The 19,019-nt window shown below is 42.7% G+C and overlaps 2 protein-coding genes across 6 annotated transcripts in view; both read left to right on the top strand.

Moving 5' to 3' along the window:
- The first annotated feature begins 116 nt into the window (after positions 1-116).
- Positions 117-6,202, top strand: HARBI1 (harbinger transposase derived 1). Of its 4 annotated transcripts, none has more exons than XM_063437839.1 (3): positions 117-202; positions 3,045-3,777; positions 5,628-6,073. In XM_063437839.1, exons 2-3 carry the CDS (start codon positions 3,108-3,110, stop codon positions 5,993-5,995), a joined length of 1,038 nt encoding a protein of 345 aa, XP_063293909.1. In that variant the 5' UTR covers positions 117-202; positions 3,045-3,107; the 3' UTR covers positions 5,996-6,073. The 4 variants fall into 4 exon arrangements, with proteins under 4 accessions (XP_063293909.1, XP_063293910.1, XP_063293907.1 ...); XM_063437840.1 differs by lacking the exon at positions 117-202 and adding an exon at positions 2,077-2,112 and having other exon boundaries at positions 5,631-6,202; XM_063437837.1 differs by lacking the exon at positions 117-202 and adding an exon at positions 2,081-2,112.
- A 3,978-nt stretch (positions 6,203-10,180) lies between these two features.
- AMBRA1 (autophagy and beclin 1 regulator 1) overlaps positions 10,181-19,019 on the top strand; it is a 63,663-nt gene continuing 54,824 nt past the window's right edge. For both annotated transcript variants that reach the window (XM_063438083.1, XM_063438084.1), the window contains exons 1-2: positions 10,181-10,447; positions 18,482-18,702. In XM_063438083.1, coding sequence (XP_063294153.1) covers positions 18,568-18,702 — 135 coding nt within the window. In that variant the 5' untranslated portion in view covers positions 10,181-10,447; positions 18,482-18,567. The remainder of the gene's footprint in view (positions 10,448-18,481; positions 18,703-19,019) is intronic.

Raw genomic sequence — 19,019 nt, 5'->3', positions numbered from 1 at the left:
CCCCACACGGAGCCTGTCAGACGGGGAAAAAAATCCATCTTATACCAGCATTACCCGAACGGACTACCCAGTCTCCGAAACGGCCATTATTTCCTTATTCCTGTAATTCCTGGATTATCGAACCGGGTCTGGTGACGAATCTGCTGCTGGTAACACAGAGGCTGCATTGGATTCAGCGCAGACCGTCTGGCGAATGTGCTGTGTGAGTGTGGGATGGGTTTACCTGTACGTACAGTGATACTTCCTGGATCACCCAGACACAGGGCATGGGCTGCCTACAGTGTAATGGGGAATATTTATTATTAGTTAAATAATCTGTTTATATTGGGGAAGGTGGTAATATAGGGTGTGTATAGATGGGTATACCTGTACGTACAGTGATACTTCCTGGATCATCCAGACACAGGGCATGGACCACCTACAGTGTAATGGGGAATATTTATTATTAACTAAATAATCTGTTTATATTGGGGAAGGTGGTAATATAGGGTATACCTGTACATACAGTGATACTTCCTGGATCACTCAGACACAGGGCATGGGCTGCCTACAGTGTAATGGGGAATATTTATTATTAGTTAAATAATCTGTTTATATTGGGGAAGGTGATAATATAGGGTGTGTGTAGATTGGGTATACCTGTACGTACAGTGATACTTCCTGGATCACTCAGACACAGGGCATGGGCTGCCTACAGTGTAATGGGGAATATTTATTATTAGTTAAATAATCTGTTTATATTGGGGAAGGTGGTAATATAGGGTATACCTGTACATACAGTGATACTTCCTGGATCACTCAGACACAGGGCATGGGCTGCCTACAGTGTAATGGGGGAATATTTATTATTAGTTAAATAATCTGTTTATATTGGGGAAGGTGGTAATACAGGGTGTGTGTAGATAGGGTTTACCATGGGTACAGTGATACTTCCTGGAACACTCAGACACAGGGCATGGACCACCTACAGTGTAATGGGGAATATTTATTATTAGGTAAATCATCTGTTTATATTGGAGAAGGTGTTAATATAGGGTGTGTGTAGATAGGGTATACCTGTACGTACAGTGATAATTCCTGGATCACCCAGACACAGGGCATGGGCTACCTACAGTGTAATGGGGGGAATATTTATTATTAGTTAAATAATCTGTTTATATTGGGGAAGGTGGTAATATAGGGTGTGTATAGATAGGGTTTACCTGTACGTACAGTGATACTTCCTGGATCACACAGACACAGGGCATGGGCTGCCTACAGTGTAATGGGGGGAATATTTATTATTAGTTAAATAATCTGTTTATATTGGGGAAGGTGGTAATATGGGGTGTGTGTAGATAGGGTATACCTGTACGTACAGTGATAATTCCTGTATCACCCAGACACAGGGCATGGGCTGCCTACAGTGTAATGGGGGGAATATTTATTATTAGTTAAATAATCTGTTTATATTGGGAAAGGTGGTAATATAGGGTGTGTATAGATGGGTATACCTGTACGTACAGTGATACGTCCTGGAAAACTCAGACACAGGGCATGGGCTGCCTACATTGTAATGGGGAATATTTATTATTAGTTAAATCATCTGTTTATATTGGGGAAGGTGGTAATATAGGGTGTGTAGATAGGGTATACCATGGGTACAGTGATACTTCCTGGAACACTCAGACACAGGGCATGGACCACCTACAGTGTAATGGGGGCATATTTATTATTAGCTAAATAATCTGTTTATATTGGGGAAGGTGGTAATATAGGGTGTGTGTAGATAGGGTATACCTGTACGTACAGCGATAATTCCTGGATCACCCAGACACAGGGCATGGGCTGCCTACAGTGTAATGGGGGGAATATTTATTATTAGTTAAATAATCTGTTTATATTGGGAAAGGTGGTAATATAGGGTGTGTATAGATGGGTATACCTGTACGTACAGTGATACTTCCTGGATCATCCAGACACAGGGCATGGACTGCCTACAGTGTAATGGGGAATATTTATTATTAGCTAAATAATCTGTTTATATTGGGGAAGGTTGTAATATAGGGTATACCTGTCCATACAGTGATACTTCCTGGATCACACAGACACAGGGCATGGGCTGCCTACAGTGTAATGGGGGGGAATATTTATTAATAGTTAAATAATCTGTTTATATTGGGAAAGGTGGTAATATAGGGTATACCTGTACGTACAGTGATACTTCCTGGAACACTCTGACACAGGGCATGGACTGCCTACAGTGTAATGGGGGGAATACTTATTATTAGTTAAAAATCTTTTTATATTGGGGGAGGTGGTAATATAGGGTGTGTGTAGCCTTGGATTTAGCATTTCTGCAATATTATTTACTGAAGTACGAGTTGTTAGGAATTGAATGATAATTTCAAATTGTAGGTGAAACAGCCAACTCAAGACATAGATGACTTGGATATGTTTTCTATTTTGGCTACTGCGGCCAAACATTTTAAATTAATTTTGAAAACGTACTCATTTTTATTATTATTTTTTTTAAATTCGACTAACTTAAAAGAGTTTTACTCAAGGTGTGTGGTCTATATTGAATAAAGCCTGCTTACTCAAATTGCAGAACTGTGAACAGTGTAATTTTTTTTTTTACAATCCCATTGCTACTGTGCAACAATATAGAGCTAGCTAACTATAAAATGTTGCAAAATTTATTTTAGCAGCAAATCAATATCCAGAATACTGAATTTACTTAGTATACATGATTATTAATCTCCAAAATACTTATTTTTAAACCAGAATACCTTTTTTGTTGACTGCTGTTCTGTTATAGGGATAACAATAGCCAATGGATAGCTCTCCAACTGTAGTTGAACTTTATTCGTCAGTCTGTGTCCAACACAATGCTGGCTCAATCAGTTCATCATTAAGCAGCAGTTGGAAAGCTAATTTTTGCTATCCCTGGCATAGCTAGAAGAGGCAATACCATGGTGACAGTTGAGGTCAGTTGTGCAAATGATGTGGTTTGATTCATGGCAAAATACAGGGAATTGAATGCTAATGATTTCCCTTTTCAGATATTTTCTGAACAATTGAAGATGTCCGTCTAGGAGGTGATTTTGAATATCTAAGATCGCTACATGGCCATCTCTATTACAATTCTGGACTGTGATCTCCTCCTGTATGGCCGTGGACATCGCATACTTGACCGATGTAGGCTGGATGATGTTACAGATGAATACCTGGTCTCCACATATGGCTTTCCACGATCCTTCATTGACTACCTTGTTGAACTGTTGGGAAGTAGTCTATCCCGGCCCACCCAGCGTTCGCGGGCTATAAGCCCAGAAACCCAGATCATGGCAGCACTTGGATTCTACACCTCTGGGTCCTTCCAGACACGTATGGGAGATACAATTGGAATCAGCCAAGCTTCCATGAGTCGTTGTGTTACCAATGTCACAGAGGCTTTGGTGGAGAGGGTGTCCCAGTTCATCCACTTTCCACGGGAGGAAGGGTCCATACAACGGCTGAAGGATGGGTTTTACAGTCTGGCTGGGGTGCCTGGAGTTCTGGGAATAGTAGACTGTATGCATGTGACAATAAAAGCCCCAAATGCCGAAGACATGTCATATGTGAATCAACGAGGCCTGCACTCTTTAAATTGTCTTTTTGCATGTGATACCCAGGGAGTACTGCTGTGGGCTGAAACCCACAAGCCGGGTAGCATACAAGACAACACGTTGCTTAATCAGTCTGAGCTATGTTGCTTGTTTGAGACTGAGCTGCACAAAGAAGGATGGCTTCTAGGTAGGCAACATTCCATGATCTTAAGTACCTGTCACAGTTTTCTGAAAAGTTCTACCTGGATTAGAAGACATGATGGTCTAGTATGTCAGAGTTTAAAATATTAGGGATTTGTGTGGTGTGTGTATATGCAGATCTTCCTATGTTAGCTCTCTTCATCCAGCCTCTTGCTCTCCCGTTTCATGACCCCTTTCTGTGTTCCTCTGGTTATGCCCCTTCATACACTTACTATGTCCACCCAGACCTATTTCTCTATGTCCTTTCTGTTTCTCTTCCAAGCCAATATTACTTTCTCCAGTGTAATCCCTGGCTAAAAAACAGTTGTGGAATGGAGAGTAATAGAAGGACTTCTTCAGTGAAATAAACATGTGCTTTTATTGCAGTATATCAGGTAGACAACATTTCAGTCCACTAGTGGGACTTTTCTCAAAACACTGAATTAACATGAGAGTAAGTATTAAATTAAACAGAGGTGTGACAAAAAAAAACAAAAACGCACACAACCACATGTGTGTTACATAAAAAAAGTACACGTAACCTATAAAGCATTTAATAGGAGCCAACACCTAAGGTTTGGATTATAGGACATCCATACTCAGTGACACAAAATGCACCTAAATGCAAATTAAATGCAATTAAGAGAATAAAAACGAAAATAAAAATAAAACGTACCTTTTTATAACTTTTTATAGTACACGGCTAAAAATGTCCATTTGTCCTTTCACGTTCTGTGAATGGGAAATGAGCCAGCGGCTCAATACTGGCAGTAGAAATGGGTGCAGTTGCGCAGAATGTGCATTATATAACAGCTGATCTTTGTAGCGCCATGCGGTATATGCTGTAGATCTGTGTGATGCCATCCTATACTAAACTGCATAGAGCTAGACTGCTCCACACAAATCACTATTCACCAGGGCTGAGGCCTTATCAGCTAGGTAAGGTAAGCTAATTGGGGAGGCCTCAGTATATGTGAATGGACACAATGGGCTGTGGAATAAGAGTTGGTGGATTTGTGACATGTAGTGGAAAAATCTAAACAAACTGACACTGTGCCCAATCACATGCACAGTCCTACACTTCTCTTGTACACGTCCCCACATCCATACTCACTGACATGCCGTGGGCATCCCTTGAATAAAAAGCAACAGATCTTGAATGAGATACATGGGTCCTCTTATGTTGCTATTTTTTTTTCCTTCTTTATTTATTTGTAATTCTTTGTTTCGTGTTCTTGAATAATATTGCATAGCAAAAGTATATCTTGTTCAGAGAGTGCTCATTAGTGCGCCTTGATTGCTATTTTGCCGACGCAGAACTTTTTATAAATAATTCCATGGTCATTTGAGGCGTGTGTATTAGGCCCTTGCTATAACAAGGCAAGTTGTGGTTAAGTATGTCGTGATTTTACCATTTTTGATGCTGTGCCATTATGTGATATGTTAAATGAAATTCAAAGGGAAAATAAAAACAATATGCAATAATAAAAAAAAAAAAAATCTAAAAAGCAAAAGGCCTATCTGTACATAAACACTCACATCTCAAAATGTTGCTCTTACCATTGGTGAGTGGAGATTCATCCCTGGCAACGGATTTAATACCCACAGATACACACAACCTGTGGCTCTTGAGTGTGAGCAGGTGTGTTGAATTCAATAAAAACCAGACTAAACACAATATTTATTTTTTTCTATGGAAGGGGAAAGAGAACTTAGTTTCTACATATGAAAGTGCTTAGCAAATAATGAATATTATGTATTAAAGTGTTGACATAGCTGGTTACCTTATACTAGATCTGCTTTTTAGAAACATTTTGCATACTCCTGGATAATGTTTTATTTTTATTATTCTTGTAGCAGATCATGCATTTCTCCTCCGGCCGTGGCTGATGACCCCAGTGCAAATTCCTGGAAGTTCCTCTGAGTATCGCTACAACATGGCGCATTCGGCCACGCACACTGTTATGGAACGTACTCAACGCGCCCTTCGATTACGCTTTCGCTGCTTGGATGGTTCTAAAGCCACACTGCAGTACTCGCCAGAAAAGGCTTCACAGATTATCCTTGCATGCTGCATCCTACACAACATCGCTCTGCAGCATGGTCTAGACATCTGGACTGATTCTGGAGGGCCTGGACTGGAGCAAGAAGAGGAATGTGTTCACATGGAGCCTGTGGATTCGGAAGCTTACCGTATGCGCCAAGAAATTATCCTCACATTTTAGCTGACCATGATGGATCCCACATCAGACATTTAATAAACTGCAAACATAAAAAATATGCATTTTATTTTTTTTAGGTTTCGTCTTTTTTTTTCCCCTTTGCGTTTACCCTCTAACTGAGCTAAACTGAGACTGACTGTGACTCTACCTCTGATTTGAAAATTAAGCAAATATTTCAGGTCTAAAATTTTGGCACTACTTTAGAGAAAATGATGGGGGGGAGGAGTTTGTCCAAATTGAGTCTCTCTGAATTAATTTGAATGCCCCCTACTCTTAGATGATAATGACTAGCTCGGGAACTGCTTGGAATGAATTACTGAAAGGCTAGTATAATCAGCAGGGGGTGGGGGTGCAACACATCTACTCAATGACTCTTATCCCTTACTCAGTGTGAGATCCATGAGCGATTGCAATAACCTAATTACAACTGTATTTGCAATTGTCATATTTATTGAAGATCAGTCTTTTTGAAATTTGGCTATTTTAACTGAGCATATGTCATTCCGTACAATCCAGGGTCTTCAACCTAGGGAGCTTTAAATTTTGTCTAATTATCATAGTTATTTCCAAATTTTGAGCTGTGTATTTCCATTGTTCCTTACCAGATTTCAGACTTTTACATTTACAGGATTATTCACCAAAGTGAGAATTTAAAGTGAATTTCAATTTAAGGACAAAGTACCTGAATTGTAAATATTCTCTAAGTTAGCTAATGTTTTCAGTTTAGCTACTTTCCCCTTAAATTTGAAATTCACTTTTAATTCTCTCTTTAGTAAATAACCCTTAAACCTTTTGTTGTACAGCTATACCTTATATTGTGGCAGGGGAAGCATGCGACCTTTGTAATGTAATAATAGCTGACTGTCAATCTATATCATGCTTTTATTATTATTATTATTATTATTATTATTATTATTATTATTATTACTAGATGGCCAATATTATAATTAGACTTTTTATTTTTTATGTTCCATCTTTTTCCCCCCTTTGCTTTATACCCTCTAACTGAGCTAAACCGTGACTGACAGTTAATCAACCTCTGATTTAAAAACCGGGCAAACATTTAAAGTCTAAAATTTAGGCACTACTTCAGAGAAAGTGTGAAAAAAGTGGTGTCAGTCTTTCTGAATTAATTTGAATGCCCCCTACCATAGCTCATAGATGGCAAGGACTAGCTCAAGAATTGCTTTGAATTAATTACTAAAGGGCTAGTACAATCAGTGAGTGTGGGGGGTGCAACACATCTACTCAATGACTTTCTATTATCACTTACACAGGAACCGGCCTGTATAATCGCCTAGGGCCCAGGGGTTAAAATTCAGTGGCCCCAGAAACCATCCCTATGTGAAAAATGAAGTGGAGGGGGAGAGAGCTGTTAGCCTGCCTAGATAGTAATCCTTGTCTGGACATTGACGTTCACGAATGAAGGGCACAACAGTAATGTAACACAATATACATGAGCCATGTGCACGTTACATAATGCCTCCCTGTGCCATGGGATCTATAAGGACTAACCAGAAGACAGATACAGTTGGCACGGAGTATGTTACCTATGCCATGTACGCTTGACATTTCTGTGTGTGGATTAGTTGCTTACTGTGACTACTGGAGTAACAGCCACACATGACTGATGAGACCACCAAAGGGCAAGCTACTCTTTAAATTCCCTCCAGGCATTTGCAAGCTGTAGTACAGCCCTAGCAAGAGTGCCATAGATCCACACTGCCTGTGCTACACCAGCTTGTTAAAAGTAGGAGCATGGCTGGTATCTTCAGCCACGAGAGAGAATTGCCATTAAAGGGACACTATTGGCACCCAGACCACTTCATCTCATTGAAGTGGTCTGGGTGCAGTGTGCCTGTCTCTTTTAGCCCTGCAATGTAAAACACTGCGATTTCAAAGACAATGCAAGGTTTACATTGCATGATTAAGACTGTCTATCAGACAGCCACTAGAGGCGCTTCCTGCTGTTCCACGGAGTTTGACTCTGTAATACAATGCTGGATGTCCTCACACTTTGCATGCATCCTCAAAGTTCCCATAGGAAAGCATTGATTCAATGCGTGTGCATTAGATTCTCCCTTGGCGATGACATCACAGGAGGCAGAGATGGAGCCTATAATGTTCCCTTAAACTAGAGTTTCAAGCTCTGTAGAGATAGTAAACATCAGCCACTTAAGGACACTTCATACCTAACAACACTTCAATTGGGTAAAATGTGACACTTACATTTTAGGGGTGTGGCCAAGGGTGGGGCTGTTCTGAAAATGTTTTGATGATTCATAATTTATGCAACTAATATGTAATTTAGAAGAAGAACAATGTATCCTATTTACACAGACTGATTGCTAAACACGTTTTATTGTAGTTTAAAGACACGTTACTTGGCGTATTATTGCTGTGGAGCTCTGTTATAAACTTAGATGCAACAACTATACTGAACTCCTAGAAAAGAGGGACATTAGGATTGAAAAAAGGGACAGAGGGATTTGGGCCCAAAATGAGGACACTTGGGAGGTATGCAACGCACTAAGAAACACCATCAGCATAACTAAAAAGATGGTGCTTGCACTTCTCTATCTAAATACATGAACTTATTGATTACAGTTCATCAATTATCCTTGCAAATAATAGTAGAACACTGTGAGCCATTCCTGTCCATAGTAGAACACTGTGAGCCATTCCTGTTTATAATTTAACACTGTGAGCCATTCCTGTTTATAATTTAACGCTGTGAGCCATTCCTGTTTATAACACTGTGAGCCATTCCTGTCTATAATACCACACTGTGAGCCATTCCTGTTTATAATACAACATTGTGAGGCATTGCTGTTTATAATACAACACTGTGAGCCATTCCTGTTTATAATCTAACACTGTGCGCCATTTCTGTCCATAGTACAACACTGTGAGCCAATCCTGTTTGTTTATAATACAAAACTGTGAGCCATTGCTGTTTATAATATTACACTGTGAGCCATTCCTGTTTATAATATTACACTGTGAGACAATCCTGTTTTAATGTTACACTGTGAGCCATTCCTGTTTTAATATTACACTGTGAGTCAATCCTGTTTATAATATTACACCGTGAGCCAATCCTGTTTTAATATTACACTGTGAGCCATTCCTGTTTTAATATTACACCGTGAGCCAATCCTGTTTTAATATTACACTGTGAGCCATTCCTGTTTATATTACACTGTGAGCCATTCCTGTTTATATTACACTGTGAGCCAATCCTGTTTTAATATTACACTGTGAGTCAATCCTGTTTATATTACACTGTGAGCCAACCCTGTTTATATTACACTGTGAGCCATTCCTGTTTTAATATTACACTGTAAGCCATTCCTGTTTATAATATTACACTGTGAGCCAATCCTGTTTATATTACACTGTGAGCCATTCCTGTTTATAATATTACACTGTGAGCCATTCCTGTTTATAATATCACACTGTGAGCCATTCCTGTTTTAATATCACACTGTGAGCCATTCCTGTTTATAATATTACACTGTTAGCCATTCCTGTTTTAATATCACACTGTGAGCCATTCCTGTTTATAATATTACACTGTGAGCCATTCCTGTTTTAATATCACACTGTGAGCCATTCCTGTTTATAATATTACACTGTGAGCCATTCCTGTTATAATATCACACTGTGAGCCATTCCTGTTTATAATATTACACTGTGAGCCATTCCTGTTTATAATATTACACTGTGAGCCATTCCTGTTTATAATATTACACTGTGAGACATTCCTGTTATAATATTACACTGTGAGCCATTCCTGTTTTAATATTACACTGTGAGCCATTCCTGTTTTAATATCACACTGTGAGCCAGTCCTGTTTTAATGTTACACTGTGAGCCAGTCCTGTTTATAATGCTACACTGTGAGCCAGTCCTGTTTTAATATCACACTGTGAGCCAGTCCTGTTTTAATGTTACCCTGTGAGCCAGTCCTGTTTTAATGTCACACTGTGAGTACAGCTGTGATATCAGTAAAGGTGCCATCTCCCTATGAATTAGCCTGGAATTGACCAATAATAACAATATGACGTGCTGCAGGTTCAATCTGTGGATACAGCCAGTCACAATGCAAATGAACCAATGTTCCTCAGCCTGACTCGGCGCTCGACTAGTCTGCTCTGGACTAGACACCGCCCTCTGATTGGCTCAGGCTGATCCTAGTTGGCTGCCTATCGATGCGCTCGGGTATCCGGTGCGTTCTACTCTCCGCTGCTTTGGTCTGGCGGCCGCCATTGCCCCGGTTTGTTAGTGCTCCGGCTGTCTGGCGCCACCGCACCGCCTTCCCGTCTCCCTCCCCGAGCTGGTAGCTCATAATCCGGGCAGCTCGGGGCCTCCAGGCTTCGCACCAAGAGACAGCGGCCTGCCGGGCCTCCCCCGCATCCCCGGGCTGGAGTGAAGGCCTGCCGCCGCCGAGAGGTGAGATACCTGGGGGTAGGGAGACATCGAGAGAGTGAGACACCGGGGGAGAGGGGAGAGAGATACCGAGAGAGAGTGAGATACCGGGGGAGAGAGATACCGAGAGAGAGTGAGATACCGGGGGAGAGAGATACCGAGAGAGAGTGAGATACCGGGGGAGAGAGATACCGAGAGAGAGTGAGATACCGGGGGAGAGAGATACCGAGAGAGAGTGAGATACCGGGGGAGAGAGATACCGAGAGAGAGTGAGATACCGGGGGAGAGAGATACCGAGAGAGAGTGAGATACCGGGGGAGAGAGATACCGAGAGAGAGTGAGATACCGGGGGAGAGAGATACCGAGAGAGAGTGAGATACCGGGGGAGAGGGGAGAGAGATACCGAGAGAGAGTGAGATACCGGGGGAGAGGGGAGAGAGATACCGAGAGAGAGTGAGATACCGGGGGAGAGGGGAGAGAGATACCGAGAGAGAGTGAGATACCGGGGGAGAGGGGAGAGAGATACCGAGAGAGAGTGAGATACCGGGGGAGAGGGGAGAGAGATACCGAGAGAGAGTGAGATACCGGGGGAGAGGGGAGAGAGATACCGAGAGAGAGTGAGATACCGGGGGAGAGGGGAGAGAGATACCGAGAGAGAGTGAGATACCGGGGGAGAGGGGAGAGAGATACCGAGAGAGAGTGAGATACCGGGGGAGAGGGGAGAGAGATACCGAGAGAGAATGAGATACCGGGGGAGAGGGGAGAGAGATACCGAGAGAGAGTGAGATACTGGGGAGAGGGGAGAGAGTTACCGAGAGAGAGTGAGATACCGGGGGAGAGGGGAGAGAGATACAGAGAGAGAGTGAGATACCGGGGGAGAGGGGAGAGAGATACCGAGAGAGAGTGAGATACCGGGGGAGAGGGGAGAGAGATACCGAGAGAGAGTGAGATACCGGGGGAGAGGGGAGAGAGATACCGAGAGAGAGTGAGATACCGGGGGAGAGGGGAGAGAGATACCGAGAGAGAGTGAGATACCGGGGGAGAGGGGAGAGAGATACCGAGAGAGAGTGAGATACCGGGGGAGAGGGGGGAGAGGGGGGAGAGAGATACCGAGAGAGAGTGAGATACCGGGGGAGAGGGGGGAGAGAGATACCGAGAGAGAGTGAGATACCGGGGGAGAGGGGGGAGAGAGATACCGAGAGAGAGTGAGATACCGGGGGAGAGGGGGGAGAGAGATACCGAGAGAGAGGGAGATACCGGGGGAGAGGGGGGAGAGAGATACCGAGAGAGTGAGATACCGGGGGAGAGGGGGGAGAGAGATACCGAGAGAGAGTGAGATACCGGGGGAGAGGGGGGAGAGAGATACCGAGAGAGAGTGAGATACCGGGGGAGAGGGGGGAGAGAGATACCGAGAGAGAGTGAGATACCGGGGGAGAGGGGGGAGAGAGATACCGAGAGAGAGTGAGATACCGGGGGAGAGGGGAGAGAGATACCGGGGGAGAGGGGAGAGAGATACCGGGGGAGAGGGGAGAGAGATACCGGGGGAGAGGGGAGAGAGATACCGGGGGAGAGGGGGGAGAGAGATACCGAGAGAGAGTGAGATACCAGGGGAGAGAGATACCGGGGGAGAGGGGAGAGAGATACCGGGGGAGAGGGGAGAGAGATACCGAGGGAGAGGGGAGAGAGATACCGAGGGAGAGGGGAGAGAGATACCGAGGGAGAGGGGAGAGAGATACCGAGAGAGAGTGAGATACCGGGGGAGAGAGATACCGAGAGAGAGTGAGATACCGGGGGAGAGGGGAGAGAGAGAGTGAGATACCGGGGGAGAGGGGAGAGAGAGAGTGAGATACCGGGGAGAGGGGAGAGAGATACAGAGAGAGAGTGAGATACCGGGGCAGAGGGGAGAGAGATACAGAGTGAGATACCGGGGCAGAGGGGAGAGAGATACAGAGAGAGAGTGAGATACCAGGGCAGAGGGGAGAGAGATACAGAGAGAGAGTGAGATACCAGGGCAGAGGGGAGAGAGATACCGGGGGAGAGTGAGATAGATACCGGGGGAGAGTGAGATAGATACCGGGGGAGAGAGAGTGAGATACCGGGGGAGAGAGAGTGAGATACCGGGGGAGAGAGAGTGAGATACCGGGGGAGAGAGAGTGAGATACCGGGGGAGAGAGAGTGAGATACCGGGGGAGAGAGAGTGAGATACCGGGGGAGAGAGAGTGAGATACCGGGGGAGAGAGAGTGAGATACCGGGGGAGAGAGAGTGAGATACCGGGGGAGAGAGAGTGAGATACCGGGGGGGGGAGAGAGTGAGATACCGGGGGGGAGAGAGTGAGATACCGGGGGGGGAGAGAGTGAGATACCGGGGGGGGAGAGAGTGAGATACCGGGGGGGGAGAGAGTGAGATACCGGGGGGGGAGAGAGTGAGATACCGGGGGGGGGAGAGAGTGAGATACCGGGGGGGGGAGAGAGTGAGATACCGGGGGGGGGGAGAGAGTGAGATACCGGGGGGGGGGAGAGAGTGAGATACCGGGGGGGGGAGAGAGTGAGATACCGGGGGGGGGAGAGAGTGAGATACCGGGGGGGGAGAGAGTGAGATACCGGGGGGGGAGAGAGTGAGATACCGGGGGGGGAGAGAGTGAGATACCGGGGGGGGAGAGAGTGAGATACCGGGGGGGGAGAGAGTGAGATACCGGGGGGGGAGAGAGTGAGATACCGGGGGGGGAGAGAGTGAGATACCGGGGGGGGAGAGAGTGAGATACCGGGGGGGGAGAGAGTGAGATACCGAGATACCGGGGGAGAGGGGAGAGAGTGAGATATCGAGAGAGAGTGAGATACGGGGGGGGGGGGGAGATGGAGGGGGAGAGTGAGATACCTGGGGGGGGGAAGATATCGGGGCCGGTCTGTCCGGGATACAGGGAGCCTTTCCCGGTGTGTGAGCGGGTATCTGGTAATATATCCCATTATTGGAGGTATCTGGTAATATATCCCATTAATGGGGGTATCTGGTAATATATCCCATTAATGGGGGTATCTGGTAATATATCCCATTAATGGGGGTATCTGGTAATATATCCCATTAATGGGGGTATCTGGTAATATATCCCATTATTGGGGGTATCTGGTAATATATCCCATTATTGGGGGTATCTGGTGATATATTCCATTATTGGGGGTATCTGGTAATATATTCCATTATTGGTGGTATCTGGTAATATATCCCATTATTGGGGGTATCTGGTAATATATCCCATTATTGGGGGTATCTGGTAATGTATCCCATTATTGGGGGTATCTGGTAATGTATCCCATTATTGGGGGTATCTGGTAATGTATCCCATTATTGGGGGTAATATATCCCATTATTGGGGGTAATATATCCCATTATTGGGGGTAATATATCCCATTATTGGAGGTAATATATCCCATTATTGGGGGTAATATATCCCATTATTGGGGGTAATATATCCCATTATTGGGGGTAATATATCCCATTATTGGGGGTAATATATCCCATTATTGGGGGGTATCTGGTAATATATCCCATTATTGGGGGTAATATATCCCATTATTGGGGGTAATATATCCCATTATTGGGGGTAATGTATCCCATTATTGGGGGTAATGTATCCCATTATTGGGGGTAATGTATCCCATTATTGGGGGTAATGTATCCCATTATTGGGGGTAATGTATCCCATTATTGGAGGTAATGTATCCCATTATTGGAGGTAATGTATCCCATTATTGGAGGTAATGTATCCCATTATTGGAGGTAATGTATCCCATTATTGGAGGTAATGTATCCCATTATTGGAGGTAATGTATCCCATTATTGGAGGTAATGTATCCCATTATTGGAGGTAATGTATCCCATTATTGGAGGTAATGTATCCCATTATTGGGGGTATCTGGTAATATATCCCATGATTGGAGGTATCTGAGCCCGCAGTCACCATGTAGCGGTTTATATAGAATTTATTCTCTATTTATTGCCTTTATACCGGGGGAGGGTGAGATACCGGGCTCGGTCTGTCTGGGATACAGGGGGCCTTTATCTGGTAATATATCCCATTATTGGAGGTATCTGAGCCCGCAGTCACCGTGTATCAGTTTATATAGAATTTATTCTCAATTTATTGCCTTCATACCGGGGGTGGGTGAGATACCGGGGCCGGTCTGTCCAGGATACAGAATTATTCTCTATTTATTGCCCTCTCTCTGTCCATACACCCGGTTTCTGTGCTTTACATGATAGATAGGGATTCACCATAGATCAGGAAATGCTCCATAGCCTTCCACAAGGCGGTCTGTATAATACAATAGCAGAGTCTGTAGGTAGAGTGTGAATTTTTATAAATTGTAGAACACTGTAGACAATATTGGAACCATTTATTTGGTATTTTTAAGCCCCAAATTTTAAATTCACTTTGAGTTCCACACTTTTTAGCCATTGACCGAAAATCAACCGGTGTATGTTAAAAAAAACAAAAAAACAAAAAAAAAAACTTTTTGCGTGAATTTTTTATTTTTTTTGGAGGGAGAGGTGAGGAAGTACAACTTCATGTCTTTAATCACAGCGTTTTTTGTTCTGTTTTTGGAAATCTGCCAACATGAATATTAATATATTTTATATTAAATACGTAGGTGTTTGAGTATTCTGGATACATAGCCAGACCTCGTACATTTGCAGAGAACAATATGTCGTGGTGGATTTATATCTGGTTTTAAGGAGCACTGCACGCAGCATTTAGTACAGCTTGATGTAGTGGTTGTGGTGTCAGAAGTACCCTGGCTCCCCCACATGTAAGTAGTGAAACATTTCTTTGGTAGTCAGTTTGACTTCATATCTGGAGTCCACTGGCCACCACTCCCTGTTCATTATTTATAGTACTGAGAGCCATAATTAGCTCACCTGAGCTAACCCCACTAGTACAGGGACAGCTCATTGTCTGAGATCGTCAACTGTTCCCTTGGCAGGTACTCCAGGTAAGTAGTCTAACTATTAGAAAATGGTTTACCTACTTGCATGGAGGGGGTGGGCAAAGCACTTCATGCACCATAACCACTACATCATAAAGTATTTATAGTGCTTGGCATGTTCCTTACTATGTACATACACATTAAATTTTTCAACGGGAATGTTTACTCACACAAAATCACTTGCTATTCATATTTGTAGGGTCAAACTTTGACAAATTGTATAGCCCAAAATGTAAAGTAGAGAGAAATGTATGTGTGTGTGTAAGTATATTTATTTGACATTTTGGATTTTATTATTTGCCATAGTTTGACCCAGTGTAATATGAATGCCTAATGGAATGTAAAAACACGCAGATATCTAATGGAATGAAGAATTAGAAGTAATTAAAAACTACATATATAGAGTATGGATTTGGCCCCAAATATTTCCTCCTTGAACTATACGTGTAACACACACACATGTTTCTATCCCCTTCCATCCATCTGGAGAAAAGGGGCCCTCAGCACCTCCTGTAATTGTTTGTCAAATTTTGCTTTGTCTCAGATGTATTGTATCTTTTGTATTTTTACCAGTTGAACAATTGCACTCATGTGCAGCACTGCAGAATGTGTTGGCACTTTATAAAGTCTAATAAAAATGGAAAACCAAAGTGTGCGATATAATATTGCGCTGTTTTTACCATATGAGTGGTTCATCGAGGAATCCGAGGCAAATTCTGCACTCCGTGTCTTTAGTTGCAGTTTACGTCTAGTTGTGAAGCCATATTTTGGCTCCCTCCTTCATCCGTTGTTTACCTTTGTCAAAACAATTGACTTTAGTGACGGTCGAAGTTTTCATTTTATTCAAGATCTCAATTTCACGACTTTTACAAATGCAGTAACGCCAACCGGTTCTTTTATAATCTCTGTGAAAGCCGCTTTCGTCATGGAGAGAATATACAGTGCCAAAAAAAAAGATAAAGCAATGTGTTTTTTTTTTAAACACAGCTGATATTGCAGATGGAACACTAGTGCTCCATCCTATGTTTTGGACCGGACGGTCATGTTTTTGGATAGATTGCTGTTGTAAATTAATATGTACAAATTTGCGAATTATGGATATCAAAGTGTTTTTTTTTTTTTAATTTACACTTCCTTGTTAGATTTTTAGACGTTAAGTATTCACTAGGAAACAAACCTACAGCTGTTTTCTTTATGGGTATAATTGGAAGCATGCCAAACCATCTGTAATGTTGCTTGTACCGAATTTGTTATTGCCGATCCTTTGGGTAGTCCTCACCTGCACTTGTTTTGAGCAGTTTCAACAGTTTGCTTCTGTCCTAGTCCTTACACCTAGCAAATGCGGTTTCATATGTTGAGGTCTTTTAAGTTGCTTTAGACAATTGTTTATCTAGTGGCCTGCAAGCCATATATCCTCAATTGCGTAATTGTTCTTTGAATAATTTCACAAGGTAATACATATACACCTGATCAGTTACTACCAGCTAATGTCCCCTCTTTTAATGATGGGTGACTGGTATATCTGTTCATATGGCACTTGAGGAAGGTTTAATGGTTTATTTACCAAACGGCGAATTGAAAGTTAAATTTTAAAAATGGCCATGCTACTACCCACAAACAACCATCTGCAATTTGTCAAACTTGAATCCGTTTACCGCACTTAACATTTCAGCAAATAGACCCTTTGGTGATCGCATATAATTTTCCTGTATGCCACTAGTGTACATTTTATGTCTTGTAAGATGGTTTTTGAAACCGGCTTCTTAATATTTAGAATCAAAATTTAAAACCATGTCAGTAAATTACATAGAAACATAGAAACATAGAATGTGATAGCAGATAAGAACCATTCGGCCCATCTAGTCTGCCCAATTTTCTAAATACTTTCATTAGTCCCTGGCCTTATCTTATAGTTAGGATAGCCTTATGCCTATCCCACGCATGCTTAAACTCCTTAACTGTGTTAACCTCTACCACTTCAGCTGGAAGGCTATTCCATGCATCCACTACCCTCTCAGTAAAGTAATACTTCCTGATATTATTTTTAAACCTTTGCCCCTCTAATTTAAGACTATGTCCTCTGGTTGTGGTAGTTTTTCTTCTTTTAAATATAGTCTCCTCCTTTACTGTGTTGATTCCCTTTATGTATTTAAATGTTTCTATCATATCCCCCCTGTCTCGTCTTTCCTCCAAGCTATACACGTTAAGATCAATTCAGGGTTTAGTGCAGTATTTATGAAAAAAGCACACATCTGCATTATAGCTCTATGTTACACAACTGGGCAGAGATGGCTAGCCAAGCATCATGGGAAGCGCTTGTTCTTCAACATCTGTAGACACTGTACATTGAACCATTGCAAATAAAATTACACAGGTCCTGTCAACATTGTGTCACTTGCACCTTCACAATCAGGACAGTAGTGTAAAGCAGCATTTATGTCTGTCTTCCTTGTATGGTACTTTGCACTTTTTGATTGTATGATTAAAACACATCTGATGTTGTAACGTGTTTTTATTAAACTCCCAGATCATTCCAGGTACAGTTTAAGTTGACACGTAAAGTACTCCTATTTTATGGGTTATGGTACGAGGAGACCCTGCCACCATGTATCCTGCTGTAATGGTTGGCAAAAACTGCTGCAGTAATAAGAAACTTCTTCAATGACCTCGCAGTTCTCTTGCCATAGTCACAGCTGGTTTTTACAGGTCCTTTTTATAGCTTTCATTGAGACCATCTGTGTTGTGGTAATGCATCTAGTTGCATTCATGAAAAAAAGTTTGCTAAAGGAATCAGTCCTACAGTTTGTATTAGTGTGTGCAATGGTGTTATCTGTCTATTTGCATGAATGAAACTGTCAAATTGTTTCCGATATGGGAGACAAAAAAAAATGGGGAATCAATTCTTGCCTGAAGGATGTAAATGGCAAAGCAGAATTTAGACAGAGTGCAAGTTTGCAGCAATAGATCTACCACACATATTCCAAACATCCGTAGAATCCTGCTCGAGTCAGGTTCTTCAATTTCTAAAGTACCGGTATATTTTTACCATGTTGATTTTCATTGTCTTTCTTTAAGGCTTCCATGAAGTCTGCTTGTCTGAACCTGAATGTCAGCTACTGCATTGTGTTCTGAGAAACTGCTGTGACAGCGCCAGTGGTGTCATGAGGGTAGTGCCCGAAAAGAATGCAGTCCGGATCCTTTCGGGCCGTGAGCGGGGAACGCAGGCTCTGGGAGCCCAACGTCTCTTACAGTGTCTGGTGGAGGACAAGACCCGCTTCATGAAATGGGAGGGCAAGGTGAGGAACGTGTTTGGCCATTAAGCTTGTACCTCTCTGCTTATCTTTTTGGATTTGTAAATTAGGGATGGAAAAGTAATCACGAATCCAGTTACCCAAGTCCAATTCGTTTACCTATTTCATTTATTTTTTTTCTTCAATCTTCCCTTTCACCTTTTTCTTTCCAGAACCCACTATTTTTTTTATTTATTTTTTAAGCAGTTGTCCCATCCTTATTTTACAGACAACTGAAGTGATCCTGCAAACTAAGTAGTGCATCCCGTCTCTTGATATAATCCATATATGCCTCCTAATAACACTTCCTTTTTTTTTTTTTT

The sequence above is a fragment of the Pelobates fuscus genome, chromosome 12, assembly GCF_036172605.1.
Source record: "Pelobates fuscus isolate aPelFus1 chromosome 12, aPelFus1.pri, whole genome shotgun sequence".
In the NCBI taxonomy this organism is placed as follows: domain Eukaryota; kingdom Metazoa; phylum Chordata; class Amphibia; order Anura; family Pelobatidae; genus Pelobates; species Pelobates fuscus.
The sequence above is the reverse complement of the archived record's forward strand: the minus strand, read 5'-3'. Positions and strand labels throughout refer to the sequence as shown.